Source organism: Peromyscus californicus, unplaced genomic scaffold (assembly GCF_007827085.1).
Source record: "Peromyscus californicus insignis strain IS unplaced genomic scaffold, ASM782708v3 Scaffold_11__1_contigs__length_118956290, whole genome shotgun sequence".
In the NCBI taxonomy this organism is placed as follows: domain Eukaryota; kingdom Metazoa; phylum Chordata; class Mammalia; order Rodentia; family Cricetidae; genus Peromyscus; species Peromyscus californicus.
Window position 1 is genome coordinate 47,843,670 of NW_026294402.1, and position 13,933 is coordinate 47,857,602.

The 13,933-nt window shown below is 43.4% G+C and overlaps 1 protein-coding gene across 2 annotated transcripts in view; it reads left to right on the plus strand.

Moving 5' to 3' along the window:
- Positions 1-13,933, plus strand: part of Exph5 (exophilin 5) — a 75,890-nt gene that overhangs the window by 30,331 nt on the left and 31,626 nt on the right. Inside the window, exons 2-3 of one of the 2 annotated variants that reach the window (XM_052760393.1) lie at positions 9,704-9,864; positions 12,546-12,702. In XM_052760393.1, the coding sequence (XP_052616353.1) occupies positions 9,704-9,864; positions 12,546-12,702 (318 nt within the window). Of the gene's footprint in view, positions 1-9,703; positions 9,865-12,545; positions 12,703-13,195; positions 13,687-13,933 lie in introns of those variants that run through there. The other variant, XM_052760395.1, reaches the window with a different exon arrangement.

The window sequence follows — 13,933 nt, forward strand, 5'->3', positions numbered from 1 at the left end:
GAAAGATGTAGGACTCTCAGCTACTTCTCTAGTACCACGTCTGCCTGCAGGCCACCATGTCACACCATGATGATAATGTACTAAACCTGTGAAAATGTCAGCCACCCCAATGAAATGTTTTTCCTTTATAAGAGTTCTGGTGGTCATGGTGTCTCTTCATAGCAATAGAAACCCTAACTAAGATGCTGTTCTTAAGAATCTGACAGCCTGGTGACATATCCAGACAACTACATGCCAAATACTTAAATATGGTGTGGCAAGAATGGCAGTAGTACAAGGTGTCATCTGAAGTGGTTTTAATAAACAATATTAATTTAAAAAAATATCACATAAACCTCAGAAGACAGAAGGGCCCGTACAGCTTCAAGAGGAATTTACATAACCCTGAGTGGACAGCCAGCCTCCAGTGGAGAGCCAGACTTTCACACAGCACCTTCTTTAGAGTAATTTGGGGGGCGGGGTCGCTAGATGAGAACCAAATCAGGGTAGCGAGTACATAGTGTTCTTTTTACTTAGGTCCTTCGTGTTTTCTTTCTGTTGTAACTTTGTGCCATATTAAAACAAAGAAACAAATCAGTTTTAAAACTGATAATGATCAGTTTTAAAAATACAGAAACAAAACTTTTATCTGAGAATGGGCAGTCTTGATCACAGCCATTCAAGAGGTTTCAATGGGCTGTTCTGTCTCACTTGGCCGAATGCCGGGGCGATTGTGTCGCTGCCCTTTGAGTTCTAAGGTTTTGCTATAGTTACTGCTTACTATTTAGTTTACCTTCTCTTTATCTGAACTTCTTCCCAGACTTCCCCAAAGGTTTAACCTTGCCATTACCAAAAGAACACATTCTTTTTTTTCAATACATCTGCTTGCTTTTCCTAATCTCTGCCCCTCCTTGTGTCTTGGCTTTGGGCCTAACCAAAAATTGGGCTCTGGTGTCAGAGACACCGGCTCTCAAATAACCTTTTCAAAGGATCAGCAGGGAGAGGAGAGACCAGACGCTGGACCGTCAAGTCGTGAGTGCTGCCACTGAATCCCGAGGCTGTCAGCCTCCCCTGGCCTTCTCCTGGCTGAGGGTGGAAAGCTCTCCCTTGGGGTGAGCCCATAAGAAGTCTATGCCTGGACGCTTTGTCTTTCTAGAGCAGGGAGACAAAGGGTGACTCCTCGCTGAGATGGTGCGTCTGTCCGAGGGACTCGGGGGTTTGAAAAGGTTCTTGTTTGGGTATACTGACCCATTCTCCATCATGACATTTTGTCTCTGTCTCAGTATGTAATTCCTGCTCCATCCTGTACATGTGTGCCTCCTGTGTGTTGTGGTTAGCAGACAGTATGAAACAAAAACAAACTAGAATTCCTGTGTGGGAGGAAAAGCTTAGGACTGTTGGACCACCTGTGAACGGGCAGACAAATCTACTTTCACAGGATGCAGTATAGTTGGGAAATTCATTCTGGGGCTCACTGATGACTGTAAGGCAGGGATGGGGTGGAGCACTGTGGAGTCCCTGGCAAGAGGTGTTTAAGGTCTAGGACAGAAGGTTGGTAGGATCGGGGTGTCTGTCTGTGAGGAAGAAAGAAGCAGCTGTGTGAGACCATCAGTGTGGGCAGGTCAGCTGTGAAAGATGCGGCACGTGATGGCCGCCAAAGAAGCAAGAAAGTTGGAGGGAGATGTGTCTGTAAAGAGGTAAAAATAAAAGAGAACAGCAGTAAGAAGAAGAAGGGGGAGTGGCCTTGACAAACGTTGAGATCATGCTGACATACAAGGCTACAATCTATAGCTATAATCTCTACATTCTGCTCCGAGGACTTGTTTGACTTTAAACTTTTATAACTTCCCTCTCGTCAAGAACATCTGTGGGAAATGTCACTGTAGGCTTGCAGCATTGCACTGTTTCCCAGTGGCGTTAATGATATAGGCAGTAAGGTCACAGCAGGAGACATGGGCTTTAGAGTCAGAGACCTGAGTTCATACCCAGTTCAAGTACTCCAGTCTGCCTGGTCTGCCTGGCTGCAGGAGCCTCTCCAGGTGAGAGGCCCTGCAGGGTTACCATGGTGATTAGTAACAATAATAACAAAACCTGGAGATAGGAGGGTCTCAACACATATCTGCTGTTGTTATTATTATTATTATTATCATTACCATCATCATTATTAATTATTACACCTGCAGACAAGGAGACTAAAAATATTATGACTTCAGATCTTTGTCAGCTTTATAAGATGACCCATTTAAATGTTACATAGCAATGTTGAACATTTTTGAACCACGAACTTTAAACCAGAGATATGGTGTCTCCAAGAATATTTCATCTGTATCTATTTTTTAGTTTTATTATTTGTTCTTTATCTTAAAGATTTCATTTTATGTTTATTTGTGTGTGTGTGTGTGTGTGTGTGTGTGTGTGTGTGTGTGTACAACATGTGTGTGAGTGTGCTCAGAGATGCCAGAAGAGGGTGTTAGATTCCCTGGAGTAATGTGGGTGCTGGGAACTGAACTCAGGTTCTCTGGAAGAGCAGCAAGTGCCCTTCACTACTGTGCAGTCTTTAAGTTTAAGCCTCCAAACTTAAAGGCTTAAAACCATTTGGATTTACTAGCTTACGGTACTGGGGCATCCATTTGGGCTGGCTTAGCCGGACACTTCACCTGTGCTCCTTCCTCTGCTCTAGTGGCTCAGCTGGATCTCAATGGTAACTTTACCCTTGAGTATGGCAGTTGGTGATGGCTCTCAGCGGGGTCTCTCTGTAGACGATCTCTCTCTCTCTCAAAAATACCAGCCAGCCCAGGTTCCTTTACAATGAGATTCCATGCTACAAGAGGGAGAAGACAGAAATTGCAAGATCTCTTGAGGCCTGGGCTTGGAAGTCTCCCGTTTCACATCTACCATGTTCTGTTCGTCTAAACAAGCAGTAGGTCTGCCCAGGTTCCAGAGGGCTGTGGAAGAGCCCCTGCCTCTTGGTAGCAAGAGTGGAAAAGTCACAGTGAGAAGTGTATATGTATTCAGGCAGGAGAGAAATTATGGAGGCAAAGTCTTACAAATGGAAAAAAAGAAAGAAAGAAAGTTAAATATTTAACCCTGGTCATTCATATGGAACCTGACCCTGGTCCTGTAGTCTTTATACCATCTAATGAGCCTAGCCAGGTGTTGTTTAATCCCAGCACTTGGAGACAAAGGCTGTTGGAGCTCTGAGTCCAAGCCAGCCTAGGCTACAGAATGCGTTCCAGGCCAGGCCAGGGCTATGTAGAAAGACTCTGACTTTATATTTATAAAAAAAAAAAAAAAAGAAAAAAGAAAGAAAGAAAGAAAAGAAGAGAAGAGAAGAGAAAAGAAAAGAACCAGAATTTGATTAGCAATGAAGAGAGATGAGGCCAAAAAACTTCCTCAGGGGAAAAAAAAAATACAAAGGTGAGTAGGGAGGGCCATCAAGGGTCCAGGCATGGAAGACAAGGAAGAGCTGAAGGACATGATTGTCGTAGCTTCAGGAGGCAGACTACAGGAAAAACTAACATTCCCCCAGGAAGAGGAACCTTAGTGTGTGGCAGGGTGAGGAGGTGCCAGGATGGAGTCTTAAGCAGCACAGGGCAGAGTGAAGGGCACTTGGGCACTTGGAACGAAGGGCTGGACCAGCAAGAAACGACCTGATCTAATGTAGTCTAGTTGATGAGCCCGAGGGCAAAACAAATTAGCAGTGTAGACAGCCGTCCCTTGTGCTATGTTGAGTCAGGCAGGGCTAATTAGGCAGACAAGCTGTGTCCTAGTAATTTGCCCCCATCTATGTCATTTCCAACCCTGGGTTCTTCTGATTGGCTTAAGTGGACGACAGTACAGCCTGATTGGCTGCCGAGTGCAGTACAAAGCAGAGCAGGATGAGTCTCCTGAGCGCTGCCTAGGAGCTTCCTTGAGTTCCCAAAGTCTCCGCGGGAACCAGGCCAGCCGAGAGAGAAATGTCTGACCCGTTTCACCGGTCACTGTGCCCTTGCTTTTATGTTCAGGGATTCTTCTTACTTGTTCAGGGTGGGCTTACTCGATATCTTAACGTTAGAGGTAAATGCTTGCCTCAAGACCATGTGGATTGGACGGATGTTGTGTTCTTTCCTGTCAAATCACACTGCACGGTCCACAAACTCTCGCCTACTCGGGGTTGGGAAGGCTAGCTCCTTAGAGTGCAGACTTTCACGTCATGCTGAGTTTCTCCACCTTCACTGCCCTTGCTTCAAATGCCAGAACTAATTCTGGTTTCCTTTTTCTACCAGTAAACACAGTGCCTTCTTTGACAACCTGAACCTTGAACTTCCTGGCTCCTCACCATGCCTGTTCAGCCAACTGCCCTGTCTGCCAGCCCCTAGTCACCCCTGGCATACTTGAACTTTATTTAAACGTTTCTAAAATTGTTCTGAATCATGCTCCTATTGTATATGTAGGTATCTCTGCTTCCTGAATTTTGTTTCTTATTGCCTTCAGGAAACAAATATGATTTTATCACAAATTTAAGATTATTCCTACTTCATACCTAGCTAGAATCATGTATTTAAGGCCCAACCTTCAAAGTTTAATCAAAATAAAAGTAAAAAACCTGGGTTAAATACTTAGAATAGATAAGAAAAATCAGGACTTTTTAAAATGTCTGATTCCAAAGGAGAAGACTTGATTCATAAATTTTAAAAAGCATGTAATTGCCAAAACACAAAGTATAATCACAAAACATTCAAAATTCATTTCTTAGAAATGTAGCATATTTTACTAAGCAGAAAACAAAAATTCTCAAAGCAAAAATACTTACTAACAATTATACAGTACCCTTAAAATATTACATAAGGAAAATAAGAACAGTTGTAATAATTGTACCTAGCTTTCTAAGACTGTCTTCTGGTAGGCTTGTACCTTGTCACCTGATTAATACCTTTTGAAAGGCATTTTGGTTTTATGTATAAAGAATCACAAAAATGTATTGACTCTTTAGCCCCATCATTATATTTCTGTCTGAAACACCAAAGAGGTAAAAAAAAATGCATGGTATGTTCATTACAAAAGTATTTACAAGAGGAAATCTCAATGACTTCTTCCTGGGGGATGGAAAACATATTACCTTGAATATTTAGTGATTGCTCTGAAAATAAGCAATTTTACAAGTAGGTTTTGGGGTGTGTGTGTGTGTGTGTGTGTGTGTGTGTGTGTGTGTGTGTGTGTATGTCCAGGCATCAAGACACACGTGTAGAAGTCAGAGGACAACTTGGGAGGGTGGTTCTCACCTTCTACCATGGGAGTCCCAGGACCTGAACTCAGGTCACCAGCTTTGGTGACAAGAGCCTTGACCTGCTGAGCCATCTCATTAGCCCTAAAGGTGTTTTTGGTAAATGTTGTTTTAATGCTCTATATGCTAGATCTCTACAAATCGCATCTTCTATGTACTGTATCAATTAGAAATCTAGGGGTCTTCCTTGGCATGCACCCTTAACCCCAATCACTCCATCTCTAACAATTCTCTATTTTTATTTTTATTTTTTTTTTCTTTTTTTTTTGGTTTTTCGAGACAGGGTTTCTCTGTGTAGCTTTGCGCCTTTCCTGGAACTCACTCTGTAGCACAGACTGGCCTCGAACTCACAAAGATCCACCTGCCTCTGCCTCCCGAGTGCTGGGATTAAAGGCATGCGCCACCACCGCCCGGCAATTCTCTATTTTTCTTCGGCTCCACCATCATCAAACTGTTTGAAATAAATGACTTTTTTCTACTGGACTCTATAGGGATTCTGACTGGTCTTCAGTCCCACATTGGAATCTGTTCTCTGCCTGTAGCTAAATGTAAATACAATGTGACTCACACACATGCACCATTGCTTCAAATGCCCAACACTTTACCTGACCCCAAATGCTACAGAAAACTATGGCTGCCTCTTTAGACTTTTCTCTCCATTACCACACTCTACTTAGGCAGCTCTCTACAGTTAATACTCTTCTGCCTAGGACACTGTCTACAGCTTATACTCCTCTGCCTAGGACACTGTCTACAGCTGATACTCTTCTGTCTAGGATGCTGTCTACAATACTCTTCTGCCTTGGACATTGTCTACAGCTGATACTCTTCTCTCTAGGACACTGTCTACAGCTGATACTCCTCTGCCTAGGACACTGTCTACAGCTGATACTCCTCTGCCTAGGATGCTGTCTCCAGCTGATACTCTTATGTCTAGGACACTGTCTACAGCTGATACTCCTCTGCCTAGGACACTGTCTACAGCTGATACTCCTCTGCCTAGGATGCTGTCTCTAGCTGATACTCTTATGTCTAGGACACTGTCTACAGCTGATATGCCTCTGTCTAGGATGCTGTCTCCAGCTGATATGCCTCTGTCTAGGATGCTGTCTCCAGCTGATACTCTTATGTCTAGGACACTGTCTACAGCTGATATTCTTCTGTCTAGGATGCTGTCTCCAGCTGATACTCTTATGTCTAGGACACTGTCTACAGCTGATACTCCTCTGCCTAGGACACTGTCTCCAGCTGATACTCTTCTGTCTAGGACACTGTCTCCAGCTGATACTCTTCTGTCTAGGACACTGTCTACAGTTGATACTCCTCTGCCTAGGACACTGTCTCCAGCTGATACTCTTATGTCTAGGACACTGTCTCCAGCTGATACTCTTCTGTCTAGGACACTGTCTACAGTTGATACTCCTCTGCCTAGGACACTGTCTCCAGCTGATACTCTTATGTCTAGGACACTGTCTCCAGCTGATACTCTTCTGTCTAGGACACTGTCTACAGCTTATACTCTTCTGTCTAGGACACTGTCTCCAGCTGATACTCTTATGTCTAGGACACTGTCTACAGTTGATACTCCTCTGCCTAGGACGCTGTCTACAACTGATACACTTCTGCCTAGGATGTCTCCGCAGGCCTTTCCTCTTCCTTTGCCTTCCACCCCATCATCTCAGGGAATCTTCATCGCTGCTCTAGAGGAGTTCCCCTTGTAACACTCTCTTGTGACCTCTTTACTTTTTTCTTCCTGACGACTCACACAGACAGTGTTCCCACCCCAGTAGAATTTGAATTCTGTGAGAACAGGGACTTGGCTTGTTCACCATTCTTTACCCAGAGTTCAAATGTGTGTTGAATTCCTAAGTTACATGCACCACTAAGTTACATTACTACCTAGTTAATCTGTGTCGTTGTGGGGTTCTTGTGGCCTTCTCCTGTTAGACTCAGGGAAGGGCCATTCCCACTCTGCCTACTGAGGTATCCCAGGATCTGCACAGCAGGAGGCTTTCTCCAGATGTATACTGGATACATTTACCAAACCATGTAAAAATACAGGGAAAAGCCACAACAACAACAACAAAACCACCGTAAGAATTATAAAAATATAACTTTTCTCAAAATGATAATGTAAAAGAATTTTCACAATTTAACAGAAAGAAATAGCTCTTCTAATACATTGTAATTATAGCATACATATAACAAAAAGGCTAGCCATAGACACAGTACCTATAATTACTCTACTGTAAGAGATTAGATGCTTCTAATTTTCCCTAGTCTATCCAAATGGTTGTATCATTTCTGCATAGCTGTAATCATAGATTCAATGCTATGTTTGGTTTCTTTTTTGTTTCACACTGCATCCATTTTGCTAGGATTCTACATTGCCTGTATAATTACAGTTAGTAACAACATGGTATTCATGTAAATGTGTGTACTTGAGCGTAGTTCTTACTTTAAGATCTATTTCCTGGAATAGAATGCAAAGTGTCCGAGTATTCACAGGGAAACAGAGATTACTAGCTTCACTGGCCACAATGTGGAAAAGACACAGTGATGGACATGTGTGCAAGCAGAGTGGTGCTCGCTGTGGACTGACTGTGATGATTTTTACAAGCGAGTTCAAGCTGCATCAAGCCTATAAGGGGGCCGGAGGGCTGTGTCCTCTGTATAGGTTCATAGAGAACACCCTAAGTCAGGTAACTTCTGAAATAAGATGGGTATGTCAGGAGAAGAGGAGGGATCAGGCTTTGGGGAAACCAACAATTAGAGAGGGCTCTACGAAAATGGACTTCATAGACTGATGAGAGACATTCTTAAGGGAAATGCCAATATTGCTTAGAAGCAGATCCTGGGGGTCTTTTTGTTCTCTTGGTACAGGAGACGTCAATAGAGACAGGGGTGACTAACCAGGTGACAGGAGGTGGCCACAGCAAAAAGAGAGGCACAAGGGCAAATCTGTAGGCTGCAGGCTGAACATAATGACGCTGCTGCCTAATGCTTTTCAAAATGCAAGTCTGGGCAGGATGACCCCTGGCTTCTCAAATGATTTTTTATAAAACAGCAGTATCGTAGCCTCAAGCAGGAGTGAGTTACAGCCTTCTTGGTTCGTTGGCTTTAACTCCAAAGTGGCCATTTGACTGTCTTCTTGCTTGCTATCTTCTTAGCAATACAAAAACCCAACGCTAAAGCCAGGTACAGTGACACAAACCTGTGATCCTAGCACTTGAGAAACTGAAGCAAAAGATTGCTGTGAGTTCAAAGCCAGTCAGGGCTACATAACAGGGACCTTATTCTGAAACAACACACACACACACACACACACACAGACACACACACACACACAGACACACACACACAGACACACACACAGACACACACACACACACACACACACACACACACACACACACACACACACAGACCTAACACGTATGCTTCCCAGAAGACCTTGAACAAAGGATTATAGCCACAGGAACTTGAAATAATTCCCCAAACACCAGAAGTTCCCAAATTTGGAAACCAACAATCCTAAAGTTTTCATCAGTACTAAACTATCTGTTTTTAAGGTTGGTATCATGTTCTTCATCCAGGGTCTTCATCCAGGGCCATCTCCCTCTGGACTAAACACCCATCATTTTCAAATACTTCTAGAGTCCTCCGAAAAATTATTTACCCTGGACAGGAATTACTTAAGGACACAAAGCAACTTTTCTTTGGAAAGGCAGCAAAATAAGAGAAAGTGTGGGGGAAAATATTGGTGTTAGGATAAGGCCTAGTATCCCAAAGGCATAGTCAGGTGCACATATTTGCTCTCTGGATGGTATTTTCGTCCATCTCAAACTCCACTGTCCTCTTCAGTCTGAGCACTAATACCGTTCACATTCACGGTCTTTTGTATTTTTGTGTTGATACAAATCATCCAAAGGCCATGGATTCCATTAACAGCCTACATGTTAGCTTTAGTCGCTGACCACTAAACAGATGAGTAAGGGTCCTATCTGTTACATTCCCCACAGCCTGCACGGGACCTCAATAAACATTTAGTTGGTTAATGTTGCTCAATAAACATTTAATATATTAATGAATAAGTGAATGAGTAATCAGAACCAGACTGTGCCGGTTTCTACATGTCATTAGGACATCTATCATTTAGTTGCTTTATTAGATCAGGTCTTAACACATTGCTCGACCAGGTTTCTTGTCATTGACTCTGTGATTATTTTAACAACCAGCAAAAACTTTTAGGTTGCCATCATACACAGAAGAATGCACCATCTCCAGAAGAATGTGTGTAAATATGGACACCATGATCAAAGGGGAATTCTAACGAGGGCGACCTTACCTCAGGTTATTAGCCTGTGCTGCCTCTCTAATATGCAAACTTTAGCTCATTACACAAGTCCACTAATTAGGAATGGATTTGAACAGTGCACTGATATTTTTGTTTTATTTCAGCAAACTTCAAAAGACAAAGAGGGATATCAGATGGCTTCAAGGAGCAACTGGTGAATGGTTTGAAGAAATTCAAAGAAAGAAATTTTGCAATGAAACAGATGTTAGCCAGATGTTAAAACCACCACTTACATACAGGCTACGGAAGGGGATGGCAAAAAATGGTGAGAAAAAAATAATTTTGCTTTGAATTATGTTTCCCTTGCTTTGTGGTATAGTGTTATAGACAATGGATCCATGCATCTACAGTTTAACCAATTTATGGCTCAGGACTGTTATATGGGACCTAAGCTCTGCACTATAGGGTATGCTAGACAGTTTAGGTGGATGACAAGATGCCTGATACAGCTCACTGTGAATATGGTCAAATGATTTGTTCTTGATAAACTTCAATATGTTTTTCATTTTTAAATGTGTATAAAGTCTACTTCATAGGATAAAATAAGATTATATGTGTTAAGAATTAGCCTAAGGGCCAAGGAGATAGCTCAGCAGGAAAACACTTACCTTTCAAGTATGAAGAGCTGAATTCAAAACCACAGAACCTACATATCTGGGCACAGGAAGTAAGCTATAACCTCGCTCTCTTGTGAAGGATAGGGGACAGAGACAGGAGAATTCTCAGAGGTCTCTGGACTGGCTACCCTGCCACACGGCATAGGAGCAAAATACCAAGAGAAGGTAGAAGGGTAAAAAGTGACAAATTAAGAATTCCCCGCCGGGCGGTGGTGGCGCACGCCTTTAATCCCAGCACTCGGGAGGCAGAGCCAGGCGGATCTCTGTGAGTTCGAGGCCAGCCTGGGCTACCAAGTGAGTCCCAGGAAAGGCGCAAAGCTACACAGAGAAACCCTGTCTCGAAAAACCAAAAAAAAAAAAAAAAAAAAAAAAAAAAAAGAATTCCCCAACCTCCACATTCATGTTTATGCACGAACATGCCGTGCGCAAACACTCACACCTACACTCACACATGTCAACACCCTGAAAACTTAAAAGTAAAAAGAATTAACCTGAGCTGATTGTGATGGCTTGTGTCTTTAATCCCAGCACTCGAGAGGCTGAGGCAGGAGGATTGTCATGAGTTTCAGGCCAGTCTGAGCTGCAGAATGAGACTTTGTCCTCTAAAAAATGGAAAGGAAAGAAAGGCGGAGAATTAACCAGGAGCACTTACCTCAATGGGACGATGACGAAGAGGAAGGCAGAAGAGAAGCTGGGAGTTTAACACAGAAAGAGGAGAGCTGATGGAGGAGGTGTCGTCCCTCTGGAGTCTCAGGAGACTCCACAGTGGGTGGCAGTAGGCGCCTGCTGTGGACACTTGGCTGTGACTGCCAGCCTGGCACTTAACTTCACCCAATTGTCCTAAGCTGTTAATGAGGGTAGTGAAACCTGTTTCCACAGGACACCCGTGAGCGTGGCAGAAACAGACAACTATAAACTAGCCATGCCACTGAACCAGTCTCGTGGACGGCTTTTACCTATGTTGTCACCATGAGTAACACTCTGAAACAGGTGATAGTATTTCTGAAGGTACAGATGGATAAAATCTCCCACTCTCATAATGAAAAAAATCAACCTAAAAGAACAATCCAGATTTTCACTTGTGTGGGGTAAGTGTGGTAGTGGTGCTCGTGGTGCTGGAGGTCAAACCCCAGGCTTCATGCATGCTAGACAAGTGTTCCACCACCCATCTACATCCCCAGCCCAAACTCAGATTTGTAGATTGAGCCCATGTGTATATGCCATGGTGGCTTTGCCTTCCCTTGAACTTCAATATTTGTAAAGTCAGCGTGCACCAAAGGATTATGGTATGTCTTTGTACGTGTTGATGGGCCTTAAATTTAAAATTGAAGGCTCATATATAAAGCTATATGCTATTAGACATATATATTACATGCATATGCATAAGCCAAATATATGTATACACATAGATAGATAGATAGATAGATAGATAGATAGATAGATAGATAGATAGATAGATCACTTACCACACTAGGATAGATTTTGGAAAAGAATAAGGAACACTCTAAATGGTTTCATTTCCATTTTATTTACTTTCTTTGGCATCAAAGAGTTACATGAAAACTCCATCATTTTAAAGAACTGATATTTTCTAAAAGATTCTTGGATCAGCAAGATATGAAATGAATGGATCCCCTGACTTACTAACTTGGATGTTGGACACCTGTGTATAAGATGTAATGAGAAAGGCCCCCAGAGCTGGCATCTAACAAGGAATCCTGTACAGAACTGTGGCCTGTGACACATACTGAAACACCCCGATTTAATGTGAAGTTTTTCTCTCCCAGCGGAACCACTGGAGGACAGGACCCTGAGAACTCCCTTTGTTCTTGGCGTCACGTTGGGGGGGGGGGGGGATGCAAGCTGCTTCCAGACTGCAGAAGGGGAAAAGAAAAGCCACACCTTCCTTCTTTCTGTAGATTTATCTGAAAGCCAGGCATAGAAGCAGATGCCTCTAACCACAGGACTGAGGCAGGAGGATTGCAAGTTTGAGATCAGCCTGGCCTCCCTGAGCTGATATAATCAACTCCCGGAGCTATGTAATCATAACTTGTCTCCAATTAAAAATAACCAAAAAGTATATTAATCTGAAGTTTTGAAAAAATGGTCTCATGTAGCACAATCTGGCCTAAAATGTAATGTGTATCTTCAGCTTTTACCCACCTGCCTCCACCTCCCAAGTGCAGGGATTATGGCAGGCGCCATTCTTTCAGTGATGGGGATAGAAGCTTTGTATGCTAGGCAGGCGCTCCGTACTGGAGCTACCTCTCCAGCCCCTGTCTGCAAGGATTTTAACAATGTAAAATCTTTGCCTTCCCCCCTGCCTCAGATCCTATGGAATTACAAACATCAAGATCAAAAAACTTAATAAACCAAAAACCATCTGGTTCTCCCCGAATGAGCTTCCGGTCATCCTTTGCTTCGCTGTTCTCCTTCAGAAGATCTGGGAAGGAGACGCTTAAGCTTCAGTCTCAGAGACCGAAGGGGTGAGTTTAACTCAGATCGTGGGAGACAGCCCATAGCCTGTTTGGTGGCCCCAATGTTCAACATTTGTTCTTAGAACTGAAGTCCCGGTAGTCATGAAGGAGTAAACCGTGTCTCGCTCACGTTAGGGCACTTCTTAGGGACTGTGAAACTCGGCTCACCTGAAAGCTACTTTTGAAGCAAACTGCTGACATCCTGGTAGTGAAGCTGGAAAACCAAGGGTTAAATGTTGGGAAAGAGTTATTGGCACTCACTCTGCTGAGCCTAGAGCAGTCTGTGCCTTGGCTAGAAAGGTAAATTTAAATCACTGCTTTTCGTTGACCATGTACTTCTGTAGAACTGACCTATAAAGACCCGAAGAAAATAAGTATCAGGTGGGTTTTAAAAAAAAAAAAAGGTGGAGAAAAATCGACTCCAAAACAGAAAGGAAAATGAATTTGATATTCAGAAATGCTGACGTCACTGTTCTTGAGTGGTTGGCCGGAATTTCGGTCTAAGGCGAGGGAGGGGCTGCATTTGGAGCTGTGCAGGCAGGCGCGCAGACGGTTCTTCGCTGTTGGACGCTGCATAAATCAGTCCCCCTCCTCTCCGTGTGTGGCTCATTGTGTTGTTTCATGACAAACAAGCAGGGCTCGGCCGGCCAGCCGTGTAGCTGAGCTGACTGCAGAGTATTTTCTTCATGTCTTCCTGGTTACAAGGCTTCCCACCCTCTTAAGGTGTTGGCGTGGCACGTGATGTGTTCCCTGCGCTGGCGAACCATTAAGACTGAGTTGCAGCGCTAAATCAAAGGTGTTGGAGGTCACTGTCCCTGAAAAACAAGCCGCAGCAAGCCGCTGCTGGGGCGTGTGATGAGGCTCTGGGACCTGACAGAGCACCGAGATTTTTTACTTTCGGCTTTTCCCTGATGAAATAACGAAAAGCTGAGCAAAATGTAGACCTGTGGGACTGACCCTACCAGAGCCACTTGCCAAGAATACTCCTCATCGGTGAGTTGCTTTAAAAAAAACTCTGGGGACAACTGTTGTTTGGGAGATTTGAAACTGAAAAATATTTCGTGCTTTGTAGAAACCACTTCGTTGAAGGAGAAAAGTTGACTGCCAGATTGTTGGGGGATCAAGGTTTTCACTATGATTTGTATCTTAGGCAACTGGAGTTTTTAAGGGGGAGTTTTATAGAGCAGAACGGGATGGCTTAGGAAACCGGGAAAGTGGAAGAAACGCGTGTACTCCATAG